General features: G+C 38.9%; 1 protein-coding gene across 3 annotated transcripts in view; it reads left to right on the forward strand.

Annotated features, from left to right (window-relative positions):
* The window catches only part of Gabrb3 (gamma-aminobutyric acid type A receptor subunit beta 3), a 235,459-nt gene that overhangs the window by 196,024 nt on the left and 13,404 nt on the right, over positions 1 to 26,031 (forward strand). For all 3 annotated transcript variants that reach the window (XM_039101122.2, NM_017065.2, XM_039101126.1), the window contains one exon: positions 22,501 to 22,653. In XM_039101122.2, the coding sequence (XP_038957050.1) occupies positions 22,501 to 22,653 (153 nt within the window). The remainder of the gene's footprint in view (positions 1 to 22,500; positions 22,654 to 26,031) is intronic.

A 26,031-nucleotide genomic window follows, 5' to 3' on the forward strand; every position in this document is an offset into this window, starting at 1 on the left:
TTCCATGTATTGTCAGGAATTGACCATCACATGAACTGCTTTAGCATTTGTGTTAAAAGCATTGGTTCCTGTGATAAGGAGAAAGGTCCATCTAATAATGAGACACTCCCCATTGTATGCTGTGGCGGATCAGACCGTGGATGAGAAAGTAGCTGGTCCCTGTTTAATACCATACCTAATATTCCATCCTTCGTTAGAGAAGAGGCTGGATGGCCTTGGAGACAAAAAGAAAAGGACAGAAATGATAGAAGATGTTCCGAAAGCTACCACCTTTTTCACTTCCTGGATTCAGTCTAGCTTTGGTGATCCAGGATAAGAGGCCTGTGCTGCTCTCCACACCCCAGCATTCTCTGAATGCTGTCTGCTAAAGGTTGTCATGGCCTGAGCTTTACCACCGTTCTTATCCAAGCTCTCTGTCTGTGCCTGCTGAGATTTGATTACATTTCTGTCACATATAGTTTATGAATGTGGTGATATCTCAGTTGCTTTGCATTTTTGGTGCATGCTCTGCATGATAATTCAGATGATAAATAAAAGTGTTTTTCAAAATGTAAAGAATAGCCATGTGTACAAGCAGTGTTTAAAATGCTAAAGGAAAGCAGAACAGTCCATACACTTCAAAAAAACCCAACAGCTATGAATCAGTCTCAGGCTATGATGGCATTAAGGAAACTGGCCCTTTGTTATCTGCCTAGGATGTGTGTGTGTCTCTTCTGCTAACTAGGTCTGGTTCATTTCACCTTCATGCTGCTTTTTTCTAGGAGGCACTTTGCGCCCTTCCTACTGCCACAGCTATCCTGGCTGTTAGGCTATTGCTGTATACCTTCGCAATCCCTTCCATCTCTACCCTCAGCGTTTGTTTCCCTTGACAGCAAGAATGCATGTTCCCAGGAGGAATTGGTCCTATTCACAGCATACCCAGCTCTCCCGGCCCCCAGCCTACTTCCTGTCTGATTGGAGTATTAGTCATTGAATACCTGCATAATGGCTCCAAGTTTTTACCGGTATCTCTCCTCTCCAACCTGGCTTCTACCAGGCAGTGTTAGTGGAGACAGAAGCTTGAAGTTTTATGTCAGGTTTGTCTGCATGTCACTGTCGCCTGCAGATCTATGGAGACGCAGTCTCTTGTGTGGGGTGTGAAAAACATCAAAATCTGAGGCTTAACATCAAGGACATGTGTGCAAAATCAAGAAAATTACTTGGCTGCATTGAAGAAAACGGCTCATTTATTATGTATAAAATTGAGGTATCATCAGTCCTATGCCCCAAGCCTTATATGCAAAAGGTCTGCTCAGAGTTTGCTGGTAGTGTTCCCACAGCAGAGAGATCCTGCCCATGTCTGCATTTGTCAACAAAGTTGCCTTTGTGACCCAAAGCTGCCTACCTAAGAATCTCTTACAGTACTATCTCAGATGCCCAGAGATAGTAGAGACTAGGCAGCACGTAACCTGACTTGAACTGGAACTATTCTTTTAAGCACCTGTATTTTTATTTGTTCAGAGATGGAAGTCAGACTGTACTGCCTAAGCATGCAAGTTGCAGGAACAGAAGGACGTCTTTTAGCTATGCATGGACCCATGAGGTCATCGAAATGCAACACTGTCTTTCTTGGAGCCTGACTTGAGTTTTACATCCACCGAATGCTGCATGCCACTTGATATCAGTTATAAAATCTTTCACTCCCAAAGAACTTATGCGTTCGAATTACTCTGACCAATACAGAAAAAAATACCGTGGCCCTTGTCATCTTAAAGACATTTTAAAGCTAAATGCAATCTGAAGGGTTTGCTAGTCCCTGATGTTGTGAATTAATGCAATTTTGTTCCGTAATCTGGAACAAAAGCCTTCATCACCTAAACACAGACTATCTCACAAGGATTAGGAGGGAACAAAAATATATGTCCACTTGAAAAGTAGATTGTGTCATGCATAGCTGTTGAACCTACAGAGTTTAACTGTCTGGTAGGTATATATTAAAATGAATTGTTTCTGCAGAAGAGATAGTTCAATAAATATTTTACACAGAAGAGATAATTCAAAACCCAGTGACATTCTATAATCAAGGATTAAAATACCATGTGTCAAAGCAATCACATAAATCCCCCCTGTTCCTGAATGGGACTTAAGGATTATGCCACTTGTAATGAGGTGGCCATGCTCTAGAATTGCTGTAGTGTTATGGGTTGACAACTGGGTTCATTAGTGCAAAAAACAGTTCAGCTCCTAGCATACCAATGTTCTGAACAGTGTTTTGATTTGATTTGAAAAGGAAGCCAGGCTGCATAGTACCAACGCAACCATCACAGTAACATTTCTTTTTGTCAATTTTATATCACTAATGTCCCTGGGAGCCCATATTGTTACAATGTATTAGCTTATGTTAAAGTATAGAAAAATTAGAAGTCAATGATGTTGATTGATAGCATAGCATCAAGTATGTTCATGAGGCCCAGGGTCAATTCGTAGCACTGCAAAAAAAAAAATTAGAAAATTGAAGTGATGTTGAAATAGGAAAATTGAAGCACAGCTACCATGATGGTCAAGGTTCTTCCTGCTTTCCAAACATGCTCTATTTTTGTCCTTTCCATCACTAATCTTTCTAAACTCTAAGTTTTCATTTTCCAGTTTTTTATGTTAAGTGATTTCTTATAAAAACATGTAATTCCAAAGTATGAAGTTGGGGAAGCTACATCTACTGAACCATTGTGTGGCACTGTATCTGACTCCTTTGCAGTCTTGTACCAAAGGCCATGTGTTCTAGGTGAGTTGGGCTACCATGTAATCTTTTAAGAACTGGTACTCGAGGTGGAAGCCCCCACATCCTAATCCAGGACCCTGGAATGTCTTGACTCAATACCAAGAAGTCATGGAAGACAAAAATGAAATAAACCACCTGCCACTGAGCCCTACTCTTCTCCACTGTTCTGTTAGCCTTAGGCTCCCATACTCTTCAAGCCACTGAATAGCACTGACACATTTCCCGTGGCCTCAGTTCCTGACTCATGAGCCCTTCAGTTTAGCACTCTAAACTTTTATCTTGGTTACAGCATTTAATTGTCTTTCTTTTATCCTGCCATTCATTCTTTATCTTACCTCCAAAGTTTAGTTCAGATTTTAGCCTCCATTTGATATCTTTCCCTTTTTTCGTCTTCTACTAATGCAGTCCATTCATACTGTCCAGTGAGTAATTCTCCCACCACTGCCTTTACTCATCTTCCTTGTGCTTCTCCTTCAGTTTCTTATTTTTTCATTGAAAAGCCTTGAGTCACATCTAGTATAATGTTTGTCAATTGTCAAGTATTAATCTCACATTTCATCAAATGCTCTATAAAATCTCTTGTGTAAATGTATTTGTATCTAACCATGTATTTGATGTTCTGACAAATTAACCAAACTCCAAACATTAGGTTCTCCCAGGAAAGTCCCTCAAGAATAAGAAAATAGAAGGTGGACTATATTCATTAAATACTCAGTAAAGCAACTTACTTCTTGAAAAATCCAAGGTCTATTAGCTATGTTATTTTCTCATTCTGAATTCTAATTTTTATGAAAGTGCTTATAAACATATTACTCAGGGTTTAAAAGCAGCAATCTTAGCTCAAATCCAGATGTGTGCATTGTTGTGCTCTCTAAGAAAGTGCAGAAGCATGGGAAGAAGAGATAGACCTATAAGGACATTGACAAACAAGGTGACAGGAGACTGGATCATCTCATACCGTCATCCTGTCCTCAGTAGGTTCCAGCCTGCATGGCATTACACGCCTGCAAAACATATTGAAAACAATGAGCATGTCCATGGGCTTAGTAAGTGTATGTCTGTCCAGCTCTGTGAACTTTTACAATGAAATTCCAGGAATAAGTAGAAATCAAACATCTCTAGAGTTCTGTGATCCTTTTGGTCAAGACCTAAATTTCGGGTGTGTTGTAAGTACTTCATTTCCTGAACTTTTAACTTTTTTTTTTTACTAATTATTTTATTTATTTACATTTCAAATGTTTCCCCCATCCTGGTCTCTCTTCCACAACCCCACCGCCACCCCCATCCCCTTTGCCTCTAAGAGGGTGCTCCCACTACCCACTCCTACCTCACCCCCAGCATCACCCTTGGCTAGGGCACCAAGTGTCCACAGGATCAAGTGCCTCCCTTCCTGCTGATGCCAAATAAGGCAATCCTCTGCTACATATGTAGCAGGAGCCATGGACTCACCCATGTATACTCTTTGGTAGTTTAGTTCCTGGGAGCTCTGGGGGGCCCAGTTAGTTGATATTTTTTGTTCTTCTTAGAGGGTTGCAATCCCTTTCAGCAACTTCAGTCCTTCCCATTACTCCTCCATTGGATCCCTAGGCTGAGTTCAATGTTGGCTGTATCTGCATCTGTCTTAGTGAGGTGCAGGCAGAGCCTCTCAGAGGACAACCATACCAGGCTCTTGTTGCAAACACTTCTTGGCATCAGCAATAGTATCCAGGCTTGGTATCTTCAGATGGGATGGATCCTAAGGTGGGGCAGTCTTTCAGTGGCCTTTCCTTCAGTCTGTGCTCCATATTTTCTCCCTGCATTTTTTTTAGGACAGGAACAAATCTGAGTTAAAAATTTTGAGATGGGTGGTGGCCCCATACCTCAAATGGAGATCATGTCTCTGGAAGTGGTTTCTTCAGGTTCTATCTCCCCACTGTTGGATACTTAAGCTAATGTCATACCCATTGGGTCCTGGGAGCCTTTGGAATCCCTGGCATCTGGGACTTTCTAGTGGTTCCCTCCCCTACCCCTACCTTGTTCCCTCCCTTATTGTTACATATTTATGTTCATTCTCCTGGCTCTCTAGACTTCTTTTTTACCTCTTTCTATACCTGGCCCTGCTCCCCTTTCCCCTCCCTCTCCCCACTCTCACTTAGGTCCCTCTTTCCCTCTCCCTCCCATAATTATTTTGTTTCCCTTTGTAAGTGAGATTGAAGCATTCACACTTTGGGCTTCTATCTTATTAAGCTTAATAAAGTCTGCGAGTTGTATTGTGAACAGTCTGACCTTTTAGACTAATATCCACTTATTAGTAAGTATATACCATGTATGTCCTTTTGGGTATGGGTTAACTCACTCAGAGTGATATTTTCTAGTTCCTTTTCTTTGCCTGCAAAATTCATGACGTCGCCATTTTTAATAGCTAAATTTACACAATTCAATTTAATAGCTGAATTTCCATTGTGTAAATATACCACATTTTCAGTATCCATTTTTCCATTGAAGGACGTCTGAACTGTTTCCAGCTTCTGGCTGTTATAAATAAGGCTGGTATGAACACAGTGGAGCATGCGTCTTTGTTATATGTTGGAGCATCTTTTGGGTATATGCCCAGGAGTGGTATAGCTGGGTCCTCAGGTAGGACTATGTCCAGTTTGCTGAGGAACCTCCAAATTGATTTCCAGAGTAGTTGTACCAGCTTACAATCCCACCAACAATGGAGGAGTGTTCGTATTTCTCCATATCCTCAACAGCATCTGGTATCTTTTGAGTTTTTTATCTTAGCCATTAGGATTGGTGTAAGGTGAAATCTCAGGGTCATTTTCATTTACGTTTCCCTGAAGACTAATGACATCGAACATTTCTTAGGTGCTTCTTTGTCATTCGAGATTCCTCAATTGAGGAGTCTTTGATTAGCTGATTAGCTCTATACCCCATTTTTCATTGGTTATTTGTTTTTCTTTTTGAGTCTATCTTCTTGAATTCTCTGTACATTTTGAATATTGCCTTTTAGTCCTATTGTTAGTGTCCTTTGCCTTACAGAAGCTTTTTAGTTTCATGAGGTCCCATTTGTCAATTGTTGATATTAGAGCCTGAGCCATTTGTGTTCTGTTCAGGAAATTTTCCCCTTTGCCAGTGTGCTCTAGGGTCATTCCTACTTTCTCTTCTATTAGATTCAGCATTTCTGGTTTTATGTGAAGGTCTTTGATCTATTTGGATTTGAGCTTTGTACAAGGAGATAAAATTGATCAATTTGCATTCTTCTACATGCAGACTGCCAGTTACTAGCATGATTTGTTGAAAATGTTTTCCTTTTCCCACTGTATAGTTTTTAGCTACTTTGTCAAAGATCAAATGACCATGGGTATGTGGATATATTTCTGGGTCTTTAATTCTATTCCATTGATCTGCCTGTCTCTGTTCCACACGGTTTTCTATCACTATCTAAACAGTCCCACAACCCCTAAGGAAATAGAAGTAGTCATTAAAATTCTCCCAACCAAAAAAGCCCAGGGCCAGATGATTTATTGCAGAATTCTATCAGACTTTCAAAGAAACCTTATACCAATACTTCTCAAACTATTCCACAAAATAGAAACAGAAGGAATCCTACCAAATTCATTCTATGAAGCCACAGTTACACTGATACCTAAAACACAAAGACTCAACAAAAAAAGAGAACTTCAGACAAATCTCACTTATGAGTATCTATGCAAAAGTACTCAGTAAAGGGGCTGGGGATTTAGCTCAGTGGTAGAGCGCTTACCTAGGAAGCGCAAGGCCCTGGGTTCTGTCCCCAGCTCCGAAAAAAAAAAAAGAACCAAAAAAAAAAAAGTACTCAGTAAAATTTGGCAAAACATTTCAAGAACACATTAAAATGTCATTCATCACTATCAAGTAGGCTTCATCCCAAGGATGCATGGATGGTTCAGTATAAGGAAATCTATCAACATAATCCACTATATACACAAACTCAAAGAAAAAAATCACATTATCATCTCATTAGATGCTGAAAAAGCCTTTGACAAAATACAGTATCCCTTTATGTTAAAAGTCTTGTAAAGATCAGGAATTCAAGGCACATATGTAGACAAAATAAAATACAATATACATCAAACCAACAGCCAATAACAAATTAAATCGAGAGAAACTTAAAGCAATCCCACTAAATTCAGAGACAACACAAGGCTGCTCACTCTCTCCCTATTTATTCAATATAGTATTTGAAGTTCTTGATAGGGCAATTAAACAACAAAAAACGAATCAAATGTGTAGAAATTGGAAAGCAAGGAGTTAAAGTATCACTATTAGTGGGTGATATGATAGTATACATAAACGACCCCAAAATTTCTATCAGAGAAATCCTATACTTGATAACCAACTTCAACCAAGTGGCAGAATATAAAATTAACTCATATAGACAGATCAGTAGCCTTTCTCTATACAAACAATAACTGGGCCAAGAAAGAAATGAGGGAAACAACACCCTTTACATTAATCACAAATAATATAAAATAACTTGTTGTAACTCTAACCAAGCAAATGAAAAAAAAATCTGTTCAACTAGAACCTCGAATCCCTGAATGAAATTGAAAGTGACCTGAAAAGATGAAAAGATCCCCATGCTCATGCTAATCCTTATAGGTAGGATTATCATAGTAAAAATAGCCATTTTACCAAAAGCAATATACAAATTTAATGTAATCCCCATCAAAATTCCCACACAGTTTCTCACAGAGATAAAAAGCAATTCTCAAATTCATCTGGAATAACAAAAAATCCAGGATAGCAAAAATGTATTCTCAAAAGTAAAAGAAATGGGGGAATTACCATCCCTGACCTCAAGCTGTACTACAGAACAATAGTGACAAAAAAACCACATGGTATTGGTACGGAGACAGGCAGGTGAACTTTTACTTTTAAATACTATCACTTAACAAGTGGATCAGAGCACTTCTCTTAATGAAATAATTAATAAGACAATGATTAGAACTTCTGGGTGAGCTCATATAAGACTGTTGATTCTGGTCAGAGTACCAGTAAAATAATCTTTTCCATTATTTTACCTAGTTTCTCTTTTATTACATATAGTAAATTTAAAGGTTACTGAAATATTTTGGATATACCAACAACATTTAATGAATATTTAAGTTTTTAAATGTCAAATCAGATTGATTCCAGTTCATCAAAAAAGAAGTAATTATGTAGAATGAGTTCAACTCAAGAGTAGAACAGGTGTTTAAGTGAACAAGGCCCCTGGAATCCATTCTTAATAATAGAGAAAATGATAAAAAAAGAAATGAAGAAAGAAAGGGGAAGGAAAAGGAAGGATTGGAAAAGAAAGGATAGAAAAGACAAGAAAACAAAAGAGAAGAAAAAGATATGAGGAGGGGTGAGATATTTTAGTGGCTTGTCAAACCTAAGTTAGTAAATATTCCAATACACCTGACAGAAGGAGGTAAGACAATGCAATGGAGAAAGATTCAGTATCAAAACTTCTATAAAAATAAGATTGTAACTTTAATATTCATAACTTTTCTTTCTGAACACATAAATAAGAATATTTGACAAGTACAAGTGTGAATCTAAACAACTCTGCCTGAAGTGAATGCTTAAGTAACTATTCCTACCTCGTTGTCTGAACTTCTTTCCCTTTATCCTTGATAACAGCTATTGTCTTATGACAGTATAGCCACTGTCACCTGATTTGAGCATCGTCTACAGGATAATAGAGTCTGCCTGTAGCAACTGTATCTACCTCAACCTCACATTTGGAGACTAGATTCCTTTGGTACATTTGTTTTCTTTATAATGTGTAGAAATGCTCTGCTTCTTAAGCACAGAAAGGCTTAAAGTTGCTTATATAACTACAGATATATGCACAGATTAATGTTCGTTGCATGCCTTAGAGTAGAAGTGGAAATGTTCAAACTTAACTGGCAATGCCAAACTGCTCTCCAAAATGGTCATACCATGGTACACACATATCAGTCAGCCCGAGGTCCCTGACCCCCATACTTGATACAGTCCTCACCCACTGGATGTAAGTGTCTTATATCTTCCATCTGCCTTCCTGATAATGAGGTTGAATGTGCTTTCTGGTGCCTATTGATAAGCATCTTTGATGACCTTCCTGTGAAAGTCTTTGTGTGAATTATCTGTCATTTGAAAAGGTTGCAGACCCATTGTGTTACGGGTTATGTGTACTGCAACACCCTTCTCAGAAATTGTGTGTGCGTGAGAGTCTGCTCTCATAGCTCATCTGTACATTGGTTTATTTATTCGACACAATGCTCATTACATCAATTGCTTTAAGTTGGCAACATCCTTCCCATTCTTCATTCTTAATTTATTGCTCTTGGCTTAGTTATTCCTGCTTCTCTTTTTCTTGTAATTTCACTATCAAATAAATAATTTTTTTCTTAAAATGGGATATTGTGACAGTAGATGCTACAATGTCCACATTTGGAAAAAGAGAGGCAAGAGGATTACAAGCTTAAGGCCAGGCTTGACTACAGATCATGATCTTGTCTCAAGAAGATGACAGACGATTTGTGTACTATTCACTCTTGGAAGCCAATTGGAGGTGATTTAAAGAATATGGGAGTATGTCTGTAGGTTCCGTGAAAATACAGCTCCAATTTACAAAGGAACTTGTGAATCCCTGACTTTCAATGTTTAATAACCTCCTAGACATCCTATTCCTCACAGACACATGCCCTGCTGGACTGTGCATTATCTATTTATAGTATCAAAATAGTGCTGTTAGTATCCATCTCCTTCATTTTTAGAAGATTTCAACGTCTACTTATTTTGTTTGTGTTATTAATGTGAGAGTAAAAACGGAGGGCACAATGCTTACATTCATATTACACAAAAATGGATTAAATATATCTGTATTTTTTCTGGTACCATTTGGAGGAAGCTTCATCTAGCACAGTGTGCTTTTGGAGGAAAATATTTTGAAGTTTAAAGTCAGGGGGCTGGGGGTTGGGGATTTGGCTCAGTGGTAGAGCGCTTGCCTAGGAAGTGCAAGGTCCTGGGTTCATTCCCCAGCCCCGAAAAAAAAGAAAAAAGAAAAAAAAGTCAGGGGGCTGGAGTCTGTGCTTGTAACACTAATGAGCTATGAAATATGTACAGAGCATGGAAATTCCAATCAAGGCAATGAACTAAGTTTAAGGAAATTCTGAGTTAAGGAGATCATAGTAAATGGGCTCAACCCAGGAGGGAGGAGCACTTACCTAGAACCCTAGGCTTGTACATAACCAAGTCAGCTTTGCATCTTTCACACTGCTTCTGAGTGTCTGTCCTGCACACTGAGTGTAATGTCCAGTTTTTGCCAAATCTAAAATTTATTGTTTTTTAGTATTCTTTGCATTGAAAACTATCTTAGGATATTTTTTTCAAGATCCGTGGAGAACAGATTATTTAATATACGTCTATAGCTGTGTGATATTTTGATTTCTCTCTTTTTTTCTGGAACTCAAGTAGATCAGGGCATTATGACTTTGTTTCAAAAGATTTTGAAATATGGAGAAAAACTGAAATATCCGATTGTGAAACTGATGGGTTCTTTAAGTCTGTTTTCAAAAATACTGTCTTGCTTCTTCACTAGAGACTATGGCAAACTGATCTTTGAAAGTCTCCTTTATGTCCCACTGTTAACACTTACGTTTCTAAGAGTTTGTTCATGGACCCAAAAGTTTTAATTTTTTCCCTGAATTCATATTGACAAAATATTAGCATTAGTTCTTTATTAGTAAAGATATTACGGGTATAGAGAAACAAAGCAGAAAGATGCATTAACATCTGTGTCTTCAGGATTTACCCTCCCCTTGATCTCAGTGAGGAATTGCCCTTCCTGTCTCCCTTCCCCATTTTCTTTCTTTGAACATCCTTCACCTGCATTTCTAGACTGGATTCACCTCCAGTTCCTGAGTTCTAGATAGCAGGCTCAGAGCATGCATGGCAGCCTCTGCCAAAGAACAGCTTCATTGTGAGTGTGCTGCTGTGAAAGCACTTGCCTTCAGGATCTCCTGATATATGTCTCACTGCAGAAGCCAGAGTTTTTCAAAAACTCATTACCGTACAGCCTTATAAAAGTATCTATCTACATGCATCTACTGCGGTTACCTTTAAGACTCTAACAAACATGTCTAAATATGTTCAATGTTGAGCGCACTTTGCTTGCAAAAAGAAAAGAAAAGAAAAGAAAAGGGGGAAAGAATATGTATTTATTGGCAATATAATACATCTTTTACTTGCTATCAGTTAAGGCATATAATTCCAGTAATAGACTCATAGCATATTTTCTCCTTTTTATCTGTTGATTTATTGAGATATTCATATTCAATATAATTCACCCATTTAAACTCTACAATTCAGTGGTATTTTATGTATCTGTAGGCCTCTGAATCCTTAAACACAATCGAGTTTAAATGTTACTGCCTCTGAAAGAAACATGTAGCTTTAGCAGTGATTTCCCCATGCCCAGTCACTAACTCACTTCCCTTTTCTCTCTGTGAGCTTATTCCATGAACTTCATGTAAATGAAGTCACACAATAGAGTTCTTTGTAAGTGGCTGCCTTCAAGTAAGTTTTTTTTTTCTTTTTAGCACTCATGGTGTGCTGTGTGTCATTTCGTGATTACATTTGACTGCTGAAAACTCTTCTATTGTATGAATGGATTAGGCACATTTTAATCCTTTGAGCAATTAATTTTGTTATTTCCACATGGAAGCTATTTAGAATGATATTGTTGTGAATATTTGTGTACATGTTTTACTGTGGGAAAAATTTCTCTTTATTCACTTTTATTCAGTTTCTGCAGTATAATAATATTATCTATTTTTAAATAATTTATTTTTCATTACACACTAAGTCTAATTAGTGTGAATAGCTATGAAACCACACACTGGAGCATGAGAAAGTTATAAGTGACCATATTTCCACAAAAGAATGATCATATTTAGCTGCTACCACCTGTCAATAGCTCCTTAGTAAGGGATGCAGCCTAGAGGTCACCCACCATGTCTACACTGGGGTTTTAACTGCAATGGTCTTTTGTAGGTCTTTTATAGGACCATAGCTTCTGAGAGTTTATTAATGTGATAACCGTGCATACCAGTCCAGAATACATCATTCCACGGCACTCCTCCAGCTCTCCAGCTCTTCTTTCTCCCGTCTCTTCTTTTACCAATCTCTGAGGTTTAGGATTAATGGAGATGTCACATCTAGGGCTGAACCCTCAGTCTCTTATTTCAGCACTTTGACTGGTTTTTGCATCTCTATTGATTGCTACCAACTAAGTTTATGGGTATAAACATAATGGAATCAGAAAGCATTTATTTATCCAATAATAGTGGTGCTGCTATTATACCAGTGGGGAGACCTTTCCAAGCAGGTCAGTATTGTAGCATGCATTCCATGCTTATAGCCAGTGCTGACTAAGACCAAGGGTGTTTTTTCAACCTGCCCAGCACCTTCTGACACTATGAACACAAGAGACTTGAAATTGATTTCCTTGTGTCCTGTAACCAATGTGTTCAGTGTCTTTAGTCAAAGGTCTTATGGTCTAGTTATGCTTGGTAACTAAGGGCAATATGTTGTTTTGGAGACCTAACTGACCAAAGCATAGACATGATGTTATTCTCTCAAAAAGTGAATTCACGTATTTAGAAGTGCAATTATTAATCAGCATGATGCTTTAACTTTTGGAGGAACTTTCAAACTGTTTTCTGAAGTGATCCAGGCATTTTAAATTTATACCAGCAACATGTACAAAATCTTGGGTAGCTCCTTCATAGTGTCATTTGATTATACCTGGCCTAGTAGTAATAAAGTGCTTTCTTATTGTGCATTTGACTTTCATTTTTGTGATGATAAATCTAGCTAAGAATCTCTTCACAAAGCAGATGTCCTTGTGTACATTTTTTATAGAAATAACCTATTCTAGACCTTCCCCCATCTTTTTAAAAAAGATTTATTTATTTTATATATGTAAACACTCTTACTCTCTTCAGACACACTAGAAGAGGGCATCAGATCCCTTTACAGATAGTTGTGAGCCACCATGTGGTTGCTGGGAATTGAACTCAGGACCTCTGGAAGAGCAGTCAGTGCTCTTAACCACCAAGCCATCTCTCCAGCCCCTTCCCCCATCTTTCTATTTGGTTATTTATCTGGGATATTTTTGAGGAGGAATAAGCATTCTTCATATGCTCTAGATATCAGGTATATACCTTAGGAATATTTGTTTTTATCCTTAGGCTTATCTTTTTATGTACCTGATGGTATTCACTTTCACCGTAATAGTTTTTCATTTTAATTGTAATTTACCACATTTTCTTCTATTGGTAGTTTTATTATTGTGCTGAGTTTGTACATAAGGAAACAGAAGGCCTGTGAGATTGGACAGCCTCATAAGCAATCCAAGTAAACTATGACGCTGTACCGTTTGAGTACCTGTTCACTGTGGCAGCAGTGCATGAGCCAAATAAAGTACATTTTTCTATGGAAGACGACGAGGACTCTTTGCCTGCTCAAGGTGTATGTTCAACTTGAATTCTGTTTTCCTTTTCTTTCTCTTCTATTTCACACATTTCCTTTCCTCTCTTTCTTAGATTTTTTTTATCTGCATATATTGACGAGTAATGAGAGAAGAAAATTAGTCACACTATCCCCTCCTTCCATTTTTGTTAAGTTGTGGCTGTGTAGCTTAGGTTGGCCTTCAACTCCTGCTGAGTATTGAAACTGCAAGTATACACATTGTACTCAAAGCACACTATTTTTAATGTGGGGCTGTATTACAAAGTAAAAGGTAAATTACAAGTGAATAAGATAGCATGATAAAGGACCCAGAAATAACCTTGGTGCTCTTTCCAGAAGGCCATGATGAGAGTCCTTTAGCAGCTGCCTAGAAAGGAGGAGGCATAAGTGTGTAGATCCACTCTGCATCAGATGGAATTATTACAGAATTATTATCTTGTTAAGCTACAGATACCCTGGAGTGGCTACTATCAGTCTGCAAAGCTATCTTGACACTGTATGTGCACATTTTTAATGAGATTTTCAAAAATATTGATGCCTAGATAGTGATGTAAATATAGGAGAATTGGAGGTCCAGAGCCTGGCTTTGGCATGGCTCTCAGTGCATCTAGGGAAAAGGGTTGAGATCAGCATCTTTGCTGGATACTTTTGCCAAGCAAGCCCTGAATTGGAACAGTGTGCTGTGCAGGGACTGCACCTCTGCCTGTTGACTCAGCATCTACTGGGGACCTGCCTATATCTGCATTGGCACATAGGCACCAGACCAGACGTTGGCATTTGTGTTGTCATCTTGGAGCTTCTCGTGCTGTTTTGAAGGGTACTCGGTGCTTTTCAATTTTAAGTTATTAGCCATTGGCTATGACTCCTTGGGAATTTTCCCACAGATGCAGCATGTGCTGGGGTGTTTAAACTTGAAAATATCAGGTCATGATCTGTGAGAATTACATGAGAACCTCTACATTCTGTAAGATACATATGTGTTAGCAGAAGGCTACTGTTTAACTAGCTATCATCTCTCATAATATTTGCTTACTAGACTCCAGGAATTTTATTCCTAGCATCTTCTACATTGGTAGGGCTCTTTTCCTTATGAACTTCTTTTCCCGTTATCAAAAGGAACTTAATCATTCATGCATATTCGATTTCATTGTGTGGGAAACACAAATGACCAAATCTCATGTATATCCATGTCTAATGTAGTATGTTTGTAGTGTTCCCTGGGCATGATTGCCCAGACTACCGTTGTCAGAGTCTGCTGACGTGGGGAGGGAGTTCTTGGACTTGGACATTGCTTTCTTCGTGCTTGCTCTGCTTACTTCTTCTTTTTTTTTTTTTTTTTTTTTTTTTGGTTCTTTTTTTCGGAGCTAGGGACCGAACCCAGGGCCTTGCGCTTCCTAGGTAAGCGCTCTACCACTGAGCTAAATCCCCAGCCCCTTCTTTTGTTTTTAAAAACATTTTTATTGGATACCTTATGTATTTACATTTTTTATGGGATTTTTAAATTACAATTCAAATGTCATACCCTTTTGCAGTTTCCGGTCCATAATCCCCCTATCTCATCCTCCCTTCCCCTTCTTGTATGAGGGTGTTCGCCCATCCATTCATCTACCCCTCCCCACCTCTCTGCCCTGACATTCCCCTACACTGGGAGGTCTAGCCTTGGCAAGACTAAGGGTTTGTCCTCCCACAGGTGCCTAACAAGGCCATCCTTTGCTACATATGCAGCTGCACACATGGCTGGTTTAGTCCCTGGGAGCTCTGGTTGGTTGGCATTGTTGTTCTTATGGGTTTGCAAGCCCCTTCAGCTCCTTCAATCCTTTCTCTAACTCCTCTGATGGGGACCCCATTCAATGGTTTGCTGCGAGCATTCACCTCTGTATTTGTCATGCTTTGGCAGAGACTCTCAGGAGACAGCTATATCAGGTTCCTGTCAGCATGCACCTCTTGGCATCAGCAATATTGTCTAGGTTTGGTGGATATATGTATAGGGGCTGGATCCCCATGAGGGAAAGGCTCTGAATGGCCATTCCTTTAGTCAATGCTCCAAACTTTGTCTCTGTATCTCCTCCTATGAATATTTTTGTTCCCCCTTCTAAGAAGGACTGAAGCATGTGCATTTTAGTCATCCTTTTTCTTGAGCTTCATGTGGTTTGTGGATTGTACCTTGGAGAATCCGAGCTTTGGGGCTAATATCTACTTATCACTGAGTGCACACCATGTGTTTATACCATCCGCATACTTCTTACACTTACTAAGGTATAGGTGTTAAATGCTAAAATGGTTTTTGAAAAAAAAGTGTTCTTTTTCAAAAGAGAATAAATTTTCTAGACAAATATAATACAAAGTAGTATATCTTCTTAATTCTAAATTCTATGTCTTGGCAAATTTATATATATATATATATATATACATATGTATATATATATATATATATTTGATATGGGATAAATATTGTCTTCACATTCTGTCTGTCACATGCTGGCTGATGGCAGTTTTCTCACACAATTTAAGTGATTCTACATTCCTGTGTTGTAGTTTCAGGTTGTATTGGAATTTTTGTGTGTATGTTGTACTTTAGAAAATGTTAAAAATTTTAATAGGGAAATAAAATTTGAGAAATGTGGTAAGTTAATTGTGGTAAGGTATTTGCTGCTCTTCTCGGGAAGAGGAATAATCATTCTTACTCTCATGGCATAAAGGTTGACAATAGGTGTTAGGTATATGTGGCACCTCATCGTTTCATCCCACAATTTTTGCACAGAAAGCACTAAAAAGATTTCATTGTTTCCTCTTCTAGAAGTTTTGAAGCATACACAATTTGGTCTTCCTTCTTCTTGAGCTTTATGTGGTTTAGGAATCATATCGGGTATTCCGAAATTTTGGGCTAATATCTACTTCTCAGTGAGTGCATACCACTCACTGTGTGTGCTTTTGTATTTGAGTCACCTCACTCAGATATTTTCCAGTTCCATCCATTTGCTTAAGAATTTCATGAAGTCATTGTTTTTGATAGCTGAGTAGTATTCCATTGTGTAGATGTACCACATTTTCTGTATCCATTCCTGTTTTGAAGGACATCTGGGTTCTTTCCAGCTTCTGGCTATTATAAACAAGACTGCTATGAACAGAGTGGAGCATGTATCTTGTTACATGTTGGAGCATCTTTTGGGTATATGCCCAGGAGTGGTAGAACTGGGTCCTCAGGTAATACTATTTTCAATTTTCTGAGCAACCACTAGACTTATTTCCAGAGTGGTTGTACCAGCTTACAGTCCCACCAACAATGGAGGAGTGCTCCTCTTTCTCCATATCCTTGCCAGCCTCTGCTGTCACCTGAGTTTTTGATCTTAGCCATTCTGACTGGTGTGAGGTGGAATCTCAGAGTTTTGTTTTGCAGTTCCCTGATGACTAACAGTGCTGAGCATTTCTTTAGGTGTTTCTTGGCCATTCCATATTTCTCAGTTGTGAATTCTTGTGTAGCCCATTTTTTAAAAGAGTTATTTGAATCTCTGGAATCTAACTTCTTGAGGTCTTTGTATACATTGGATATTAGCTCTTTATTGGATGTAGGACTGGTAAAGATATTTTCCCAATCTGTTGGTTGCATTTTTTCCTATTGACAGTGGCCTTTGACTTTCAGAAGCTTTGTAGTTTTATGAGGTCCCATTCGTTGATTCTTGATCTTAGAGCTTAAGCCAAATTTTCAACTGTGCCCATGTGTTCGAGACTCTTCTCCACTTTCTCTTCTATTAGTTTCAGTGTATCTGGTTTTATGTGGAGGTCTAAGATCCACTTGGACTTGATATTTGTACAAAGCGATAAAAATGGATCAATTTGTATTATTCTACTTGCTGACTGCCAGTTGATCCAGCACCATTTGTTCGAAATGCTCTTTTTTCCCACTGGATGGTTTTAGCTCCTTTGTCAAAAGATCAAGTGACCATAGGTGTGTGGGTTCATTTCTGAGTCTTCAATTCTATTCCATTGATCTACCTGTCTGTCTCTATACCAATACCATACAGTTTTTTTTATCACTATTGCTCTCTAATACAGCAACTGGTTCCCCCAGAAGTTCTTTTATTGTTGAGGATAGTTTTCACTATCCTGGGTCTTTTGTTATTCTAAATGAATTTGCAAATTGCTCTTTCTAACTCTGTGAAGAATTGACTTGGGATTTCAATGGGGATTACATTGAATCTGTAGATTGCTTTTGGCAAGATTGCCATTTGTACTATATTAATCCTGTGAATCCATGAGCATGAGAGATCTTTTCATCTTCAGAAATCTTCAATTTCTTTCTTCAGAAACTTGAAGTTCATGTTATACAAATCTTTCACCTACTTTGTTTGAGCCACACTGGTTTATTTTATATTTTTTGTGACTATAGTGAAAGGTGTCATTTCCCTAACTTTCTTAGAAGGGGGAACAAAAATACTTACAGGAGGAAATTTAAAGACAATGTGTGGAGCAGAGACTAAAAAGAAAAGACCATCCAGAGACTTCCCCACCTGGGGATCCATATATAGACACCAAACCCAGACAATATTGCGGATGCCAAGAATGCATGCTGACAGGAGCCTGATATAGCTGTCTCCTGAGAGGCTCTGCCAGAGCCTCAAATACAGAGGCTGAGGTTTGTGGCCAGCCATTGAACTGATAATGGGATCCCCAAAGATGGAGTTAGAGGAAGGACTTATGGAGTTTGCAACCCCATAAAAAGAACAATAATATCAACCAATCAGACCCCCAGAGCTCCCAGGACTTAACCACCATCCCAAGAGAACACAGACATGGACTTCTGGCTCCATCTGCCTATGTAGCAGAGGATGGCCTTGTGGGGCATCAATGAGAAGAGAGGCCCTTGGTCCTGTAAAAGTGCAATGCCCCAGTGAAAGGGAATGTCAGGGCAAGCAGGTGAGAGAGGTAGTGGGTTGATGGATGAGGGGGCATCCTCCTAGAAGCAGGGGAGGAGATGAGATAGCAGGTTTCTGGAGGGGAAACTGGGAAAGGGGATAACATTTAAAATGTAAATTAAAAAATCCAGTAAAAGGAAAAAAAAGATTTTATTGTTAGAACTCCTGAGATTTGGGGTGTTTATTACTGCCATGTGCTGACTGAAACAAAGACTATTTCACCTACAGTGTAGAAAGAAGGAACACACTTTATAAATGGCATGATCAGTGCTTGCTTCGTCAGCACATATACTAAAATAAATGGCATGATCAGACACTGACATCAAGTCACCAACAGAGTCAGTATTGAAATGACCTCATTAAGATCTTAAAGATGTCATGTGCTTTCAAACTAAGAAACAATCAAGCTATTGAATGTTTTGTGTATTAAACTCAATTAGTGTCCAGGGAATGATGTAAATGCTATTACTTTTTTTAACCCATCTATATATGGGTGCATGGATGCTGGGTTGTAATGTAGGCTTTTGCTCAGTGTTGCAATTTCATTGCTTCACAGGCATCTTGGAGAATGTATGCCTGCCAACAAAGATCTACCTTTGGTGAATATCAGTAATTATATTTTAACAACACAAGATGGTCACTGACATTTGGAGGGAATACCCAGTAAGGATTCATGTAAATTGAATTGGTCAGTAACTTTTATTATAGCTAAGGGAAGGTGTCTCCTAAAGACGGTGGCTGTGAATCTGCAATCAAGGAGTAATAGACAAATATGGATATAGTGACAATATTCTTGACTGGACACTGGCAAGCTCATATAGAGTCATGGTTAAAAAAATAAAGCAAGTTGTTATGGGAACATGAGAACCTTCATTTTCAAGTATTTCACTCTGTTGTTCCTCATAGGAGAGTTTGAGTATGACCTAGAGTACTATACTTCTATGCTTTTGAAAATGTAGGTTGAATAGAGGGCCTGTGGCCTCCAGATAGCATGCGTGCATGGGTTTCCTCACTGACATAGAATGGAAAAATTCCATGATTCCTTGGAGTGGAGAGTGCATCTCTGCTTACAAGTTTCTGTTGCTTAGAATTTTCAATGCACTGATAGTGTTTGAAAAATGAAAGAAAATTCAGTGTAGAATTCCATTTTATGTCAAATTCTGAAAAAGAAGTCCAGTTTGATGGCCCCTTCCTGTAATTCTAGTTTGTTGGAAGGCTGAGGAAGAAATATCACAAGTTCAAAGTCAGGATTAGCAACCTACAGAGACACTGAGTCCACATAGAAAACATTTTTTAGAGACACAGCTGGAGCTAGAACTCAGCATGGGGTGCTTCCCAAAAGAGCTGAACCCCTGTATCCAATCCACAGCAGTTACTAGGGTAAAATAAATGGATAGATAGATAAAAATACACTAAAAAACAAAAAACAAAAAACCACAGGAAATATTTCTATGTTTTCTATTTTATTTCTATTTCTATATTTCATTTAAACCCATTAGACATGTTAAAACATACAATTAGGGAAATGCTTACCTGCAATCCAAGTGAGGATTTACACAGTCAGGTCTAAAATTTAAAAAAAAAAGAAAGAAAAAAGAAAAAAGAAAGAAAGAAACACGAAAAACTGAAATGAGAAGGTGATTCCAGGATAATTAATAAGATTAAATAGAGAGAACAAATGAATACATCAGAACTATTCGACTAAAGAAAGTAAGGTTGCAAATGTAGCTCAGTGGTAGATAAGTGGATTTTAATGTCATGTTTTACCTTAAGAGAATTGGTTAAAGAAGCATTCAGCGTTGCCACACTTGCAGTGTGAGGTGGCAACTAGAGAGACTGATGATAGGGAACAATGCAGATTAGGCTCCTTTTGCAAAGCTAGTAACACTCAAAATGAAGTCCCAAGCTCTCGCCTGGTAGTGCTAGAAAAATAAGTCTAACACAAGAGCTCTGCATGAAGCTCTTAAGAATCCTCTTTATAGGTTTGCAAAAGTGGAAATCACCAAAATTTAAAACATTTGAAAACTTCTATTTATAAACCAGTTTTTGTGTGTATGTATTTCATGAAAAATTGGGAAGAATCTGAATTGTGTTTACATATATTTTGTGTCATTTATGACAGTGTTGATGTTATGCTGACAATGTGATGTATGCATCTGATCAGACCTTGCAAAGCAAACTTCACAGAGAAACAAGAAACAACAGTGGAAATTCCAGGCAGCTAGTCTTTAAGTGCTGAGCTTCGTAAATGGTTTGCTTTCTTTTTATATAATTCAGGAACTGTGGATAACAGTGAAGTAGGCAGTCAATGGCAAACACCTGCCATTTCCCCAACAAATAATAGGCATATGAATGAGTGATCCTGCTGCAGAAAGGATTCTGGGACGAACATATGGTGGCACAGAGCAAAGTGGAGAGAAGACACGTACAGGCAACAGGAGAGTAGAAACCTGAAGTAAAAGTGATTTGAAAAGTCAATGGCACCTGAAGCTTCAGTTAGGCCATGGCAACAGCCCACACTGAAGTTTTCTATAGTAAAAGCTTCTTAAATGTGCAGTGACCAAAATTAACTCAAGGTCAACTCTGTAAGGAATCTATGGTGTTTATTGCAGTGCTTAGGTAAGCTGTGCTCCACAACTTTAGTGTGACTCTGGTTACACACACACACACACACACACACACACACACACACACACAAAACTTTGCACTGTGCATGCTGTCACCCAACGTGATGCCAATTGAATGCTGCATAAAACCCTTGGGTTCAGATTCAGGACTGTATGTTAGGAACATCAGGATATTTTACTGCACCTACAGAGTTTCCCAGCATTAGGGAAACATAATGATGTTATTATGGAGCATAAAGGATTTTTTTTCATATTTTCATACCATTATTCCATGGATGTAAGTACTAAGTTATTATCTTTGGATTGTATTGTGCTTGAGCGTTTAGTTTTTTAAAGTGCTGCTTGAGTTTCATAAAACTCCCTATGTAAATTTGGGCTTAAGTTTGGGATGGAATTCCTAACTTTCAAAGATGGCCATAAACATGCTTCCAATGTTTTGCATGTATTTATGTAAAGTGCCACTTGGGCCATGGAGGATAAGACATTCCTTAACTCTGAAACCATCCATGATGCTCTTTGCCTTGCGGCATCAATATTCAGCCAGAATTCAGTCCTTTAATGTAACCATGAACAACTGCGTCCCTCTTACTGGTGTGCAAACATGCTTTTCACTTCGATAAATAGTAAAATTAAATGCATCAAAAATGAATTTTACACTGAATGTCTTAATGATTTATCATCAGTAAACATTTGGTTATACACCTGTATACCTGAAAGCAGGCAGACATTTCTCAGGGAAGAAAAAGTAGTGTGGAAATGTGTAGTATGCTCTAGTTAGGACATCTTGGTATGAGTGACCCCTGCTGATAAACAGATTGGGGGAGAGGTCATGAAGTGGGTGTTAGAGGGTCCTTTGGACTCTCTCTCTTACCTACCTTATTCCAATCCAGCAGACCAGGAGCTGAGACAATTACACTAATTACAACTTGTGATGTGTTGAAATGCACAGAAGAAAGCATAGGTTGTGTTTGCCTTATTCTGAGAAAAACCATATAAAATAGAGTGAACGAATGCCACATTAATGTGGCATCCTAAGGCTCTACGTTTGCAACTCTGGTGGAAGTAGTGATTAGAATCCAGGATACAAAACCCAGGATGTACACTAGAATTTGAATACTACAACCTGCTTCTCTACGCTTCCTCTTGATGCTATTGCTGTGGCCAGCAGGGCACCCTAGTGTGCACTACAGCTCTCTCTGGGCCTGCATTTGCTACCTACTCCTCCAATTTCGTGTGTAATTGAACTATCCTTAGTCTAGTAGTCTAGAGCCAGTGGCTTCAATCCTCTGAACATGCAGACAGCATGACTTGTAACAGTCATTCTGCCTAGTAAAGTCTTCTCCCACATTTTCTTTCTCTACAAAGGATAAAAAGGAAACAGCCATCGATGAAAGACTGAACATCACATTGGCTGTTATTCTGTTCTCCATGCCTAAAACCTTCCCCAGAAACAGCTCTCAGCTGAGCCTTTAGCCTTAGAACAATGTTCTCATTGTTCCCTATCTTGCAAACGGATATGCACTCCTTCTTCCTGTCCCCTATAAATATGTCAAATTGCACAGTAGTGGGTGGCTCCCAAGTTCATGGAGTTTCCAGGTGCATGCTGTTGACGCTTGGATGTTGGAGCAGACTGCCTGCCACGGTTCTTCACTGTTCCCTTGTGTGTTTACTGTAGGTGCCTACCCTCGACTCTCATTGAGTTTTCGGTTGAAGAGAAACATTGGGTACTTCATACTTCAGACGTATATGCCCTCAATACTGATCACAATCCTCTCATGGGTGTCCTTCTGGATCAATTATGATGCATCTGCTGCTCGAGTTGCCCTAGGTATGTGCTACGGTTAAGTCCTAGCTCAAATGTAAAGTGATCATCACATCATTTCAGTTTGAAGGAAATTTAAAAGCCAGAGTGCAGCTAGAAATTCTGGGTGTCATGACATCAGCCTCACCTGTGTAGTCACATTTTATCTTGAAACTGTAATTTCATGCATGAATTTCTTGATGTGTTAATTTAATTGTAAGACTTAAATGTGAATTTTCATGCCTATGAAAAGGAAAATATGTTTTTAGAATATTTGCATCACATAACTATTTTTGATAGGTGATTTTAAAGTAGGGATCAATATATCCTGGTCAAAATGATTCCACAGACAGAAAGATTTGATTAATTTGAGCTTTCTTCTTTTTGAAGTCAGAAGAGGAAACCACCAAATATTATAGCGTATAATTGAAATTACACAATTTAATGACCGTTAAATAAGCAACTAATTATGAGTCATTCCCAAGAACCCTAGTTTGGTTTGCTGTCCATTGGTTATTGGATGATGAGATTATTAGTTGATATACAATATAGCTTGGAAATTCTGAGAGCACTTTTAGAATTTGGTTATTAAGGGAAAATTTACGCTTTTAGGAGCACCGTGCTCTGCTCACTTAGTTATTTATGAAACCATGGACAAAAGTATCATGTGAATACATCAGTAGAAGAGAAGAGGAGCCATGCATAGGCCAGTCCTTCTGGGTTCAAGTCAGTTCCTGCTGATGGAACTAACAAAGGAAGCTTTAAAAATGTAGGGAAAAATTAGAAACACATTTGCCAGTAAAGCACCTAGCAGGGAATTGTGGTTCAAGGCTCAGGTTCACCCTCTCGCCATGTGTTTCTGTTCTCCGTCTTCTGCTGTCTTATTTCCTAAACCAGTGTGCATGTGTGAGTGCTGAGGCTAGACCTTCAGCTACGTAAGCTGCTCAAGTGTCTTCTGGATTCTCTCTACCAGGGTTCCTGAAGTTTTCATGAGCGTAAAACAGTACTCTGGATAGGATCAAGTATAAAAACACTAAGAATTTTATATTCAAATTTTTATGTATGTCTAGAGGATACTTTTTTTTAAAAAAATCTTAGATATCTATGCAACTGGCAGAGGGTGTGTGCAGATCTTCAAGTTTTTGATGACAGTAGACCACCCTTCCCCAAGAGTAGTTGATATTTTTTTCTCTTTGCATTTGCAAAATCAAGAGACAATTTGTAGGACCAGGTTTAAATGCCATAGTTGTTGATTTAAACAATTTGAGGTTCTCTCTCTTCTCTCTCTCTCTCTCTCTCTCTCTCTCTCTCTCTCTCTCTCTGTCTCTCTCTGTCTCTGTCTCTGTCTCTGTCTTTTTTTAATTTCTAGGGCAGAATAATACTTTAAATTCTATTCTGAACATCATGGCATCAGATAACAACTAGAACTCATTTACATAAAAACATACTTTATCTAGAAATTATATTCTATATATAGGCATAATTCCAAGGTTCTCTCTTTATGAAAATAAAGTAGAGAAATGAAAAATGACTGGAAGCCCCTCTGAGCCTGGAAAAGGCTCATTTACACTGAAGTGCCAGGAGCCTCACAGTGAGCCTGCTGCTGAGCAGTTGTTACAGCAATTAGAACGAACCAAAGAGATGTAATTATCTGGGCTTGCACGGGATGAACCATACAGCAGATGTGACCCTCTGAACTCTGCCAGCTACTACAAACTCTGTACCTGCTTACTTGTAAAATGTCACATCCTGAAGCAGGTAGTCTGTCAGAAGTGATGCTAGCAATTCAGCTTGATCATAGTGGAGGAACTGGATTTCTTTCATGTTCTCTTGATATCCTGCTGTTTCAAGCCAAATTCAAGTCTTAGTGACCCTGCTGGCATGGTGCTTGTCGGGGTAGCATTAGAAGTTTGAGAGGCATGAGCCAGGCTTAGATTAGATTGGGAATTTACAGAAGTCCAGGGAACCCGATTCCCAGAGGTACACAGACAGCTGTTTTCCTCGGCCAGTGGGAGCTGTACAGGTAAGAACCTAGCAGGTCATTGACAGAATTAACTTCAGAAGAGATTATGAAGGTTTTTTTCCCAATGTGTGTGTGTGTGTGTGTGTGTGTGTGTGTGTGTGTGTGTGTGTAATAACTTTTGAAAGGCAGGTATTATAACAGATTGACCTTGCCCTGCCACTTGACTTCTTGAATGACTATGTCATCTTCCCCACTTACATGCATAGCCACATGATGCCACTGATCATGGGAGGCCACCAAGGTGGACATCCTTTAATCAGTGCTGAGCAGATAGATGCTGGTGACCAGCTCTTGGGAGTGGGGAAAACAGTAGTGGTGAACATTGCAAATTTTCTGAAGAATGGTGAGAATGTCTAATTCTGTAGCTTTTGCGTGGTGTTTTCACATTTATTTGTAAACTGTAATTATCCCATTGCCACATTCAAATTTTTAAAAGTCTCCAGGTGCACATGAATGTAATGTTAAAGGGAGTCTTAAAATATTCTGACATCTGAGATTTCCAAACGCTTCACAAGCAACTGTGGTTTGCAATTATGCATAAAAATAGTTTCTTGGTTCTTGCCTGTTCTGTGCTGTTAGTAGTCTCTTAGGGTCAGGATCAGGAGAGAGTACAGATGGAGTCTTCACCTGGCTTCTCTGCTATTTTTCCCTGTGGAGGGCAGAGCGCCATAGCCCCAGGCCGGTTCTGGGAAACACAGAGTGAACGAACATGCTTCTGAGACCAAATCGGCATCCAAAGGGCTAAAAACCAAGACAATGAATATAAACCCTCCCCTACAGCCCTGGCTGTACCCCAGAAACTTTACCATGACAGTGCTACCTCAGTCACATCATTGGTGTGTGTGTGTGTGTGTGTGTGTGTGTGTGCGCGCGTGTGTGTGTGTGTGTGTGCGTGCTAGTGATGATGAAAAAAAATCATTGCCAGTCTCTTCTTTTTGAGTGCCCTCTTAGGCAAGTAAACCCTAACACAAGAATGCAAAGGAACTATTTTGCCCACATTCAAGGATGTTGGTTGAATTCATGGAAAAGCCTGACCTTTAGAGCTGAACACTTCCTTCAAATATCTTACTTTTGCAACAGAGCAAGCTGAGGCAGCTTCTAAGCTTGTTTCTGCTGTGGCACTTAGTGCTTTGTAACCCAAAGACAACTTACCTCTCTCTGTTCAACAAGCCCTGGTCATGTCACTCTCTGCCCAGCATACTCTTTGGTCACTGTGGCCTCACATCATTTAATTTATCATCCCTGTATAGAAGGAACTCTGTCTCTTGCTATGTGAGGTAAAGTTACAAAAAGTGCTGCTATGGTGATCTTAAAGACTATAACCAACTTCTCTACACAGACATGCATCATCTATACAGAACTATGTAAAGAATTCTGCAGAA

The sequence above is a fragment of the Rattus norvegicus genome, chromosome 1, assembly GCF_036323735.1.
Source record: "Rattus norvegicus strain BN/NHsdMcwi chromosome 1, GRCr8, whole genome shotgun sequence".
NCBI classification, from domain to species: Eukaryota; Metazoa; Chordata; class Mammalia; order Rodentia; family Muridae; genus Rattus; species Rattus norvegicus.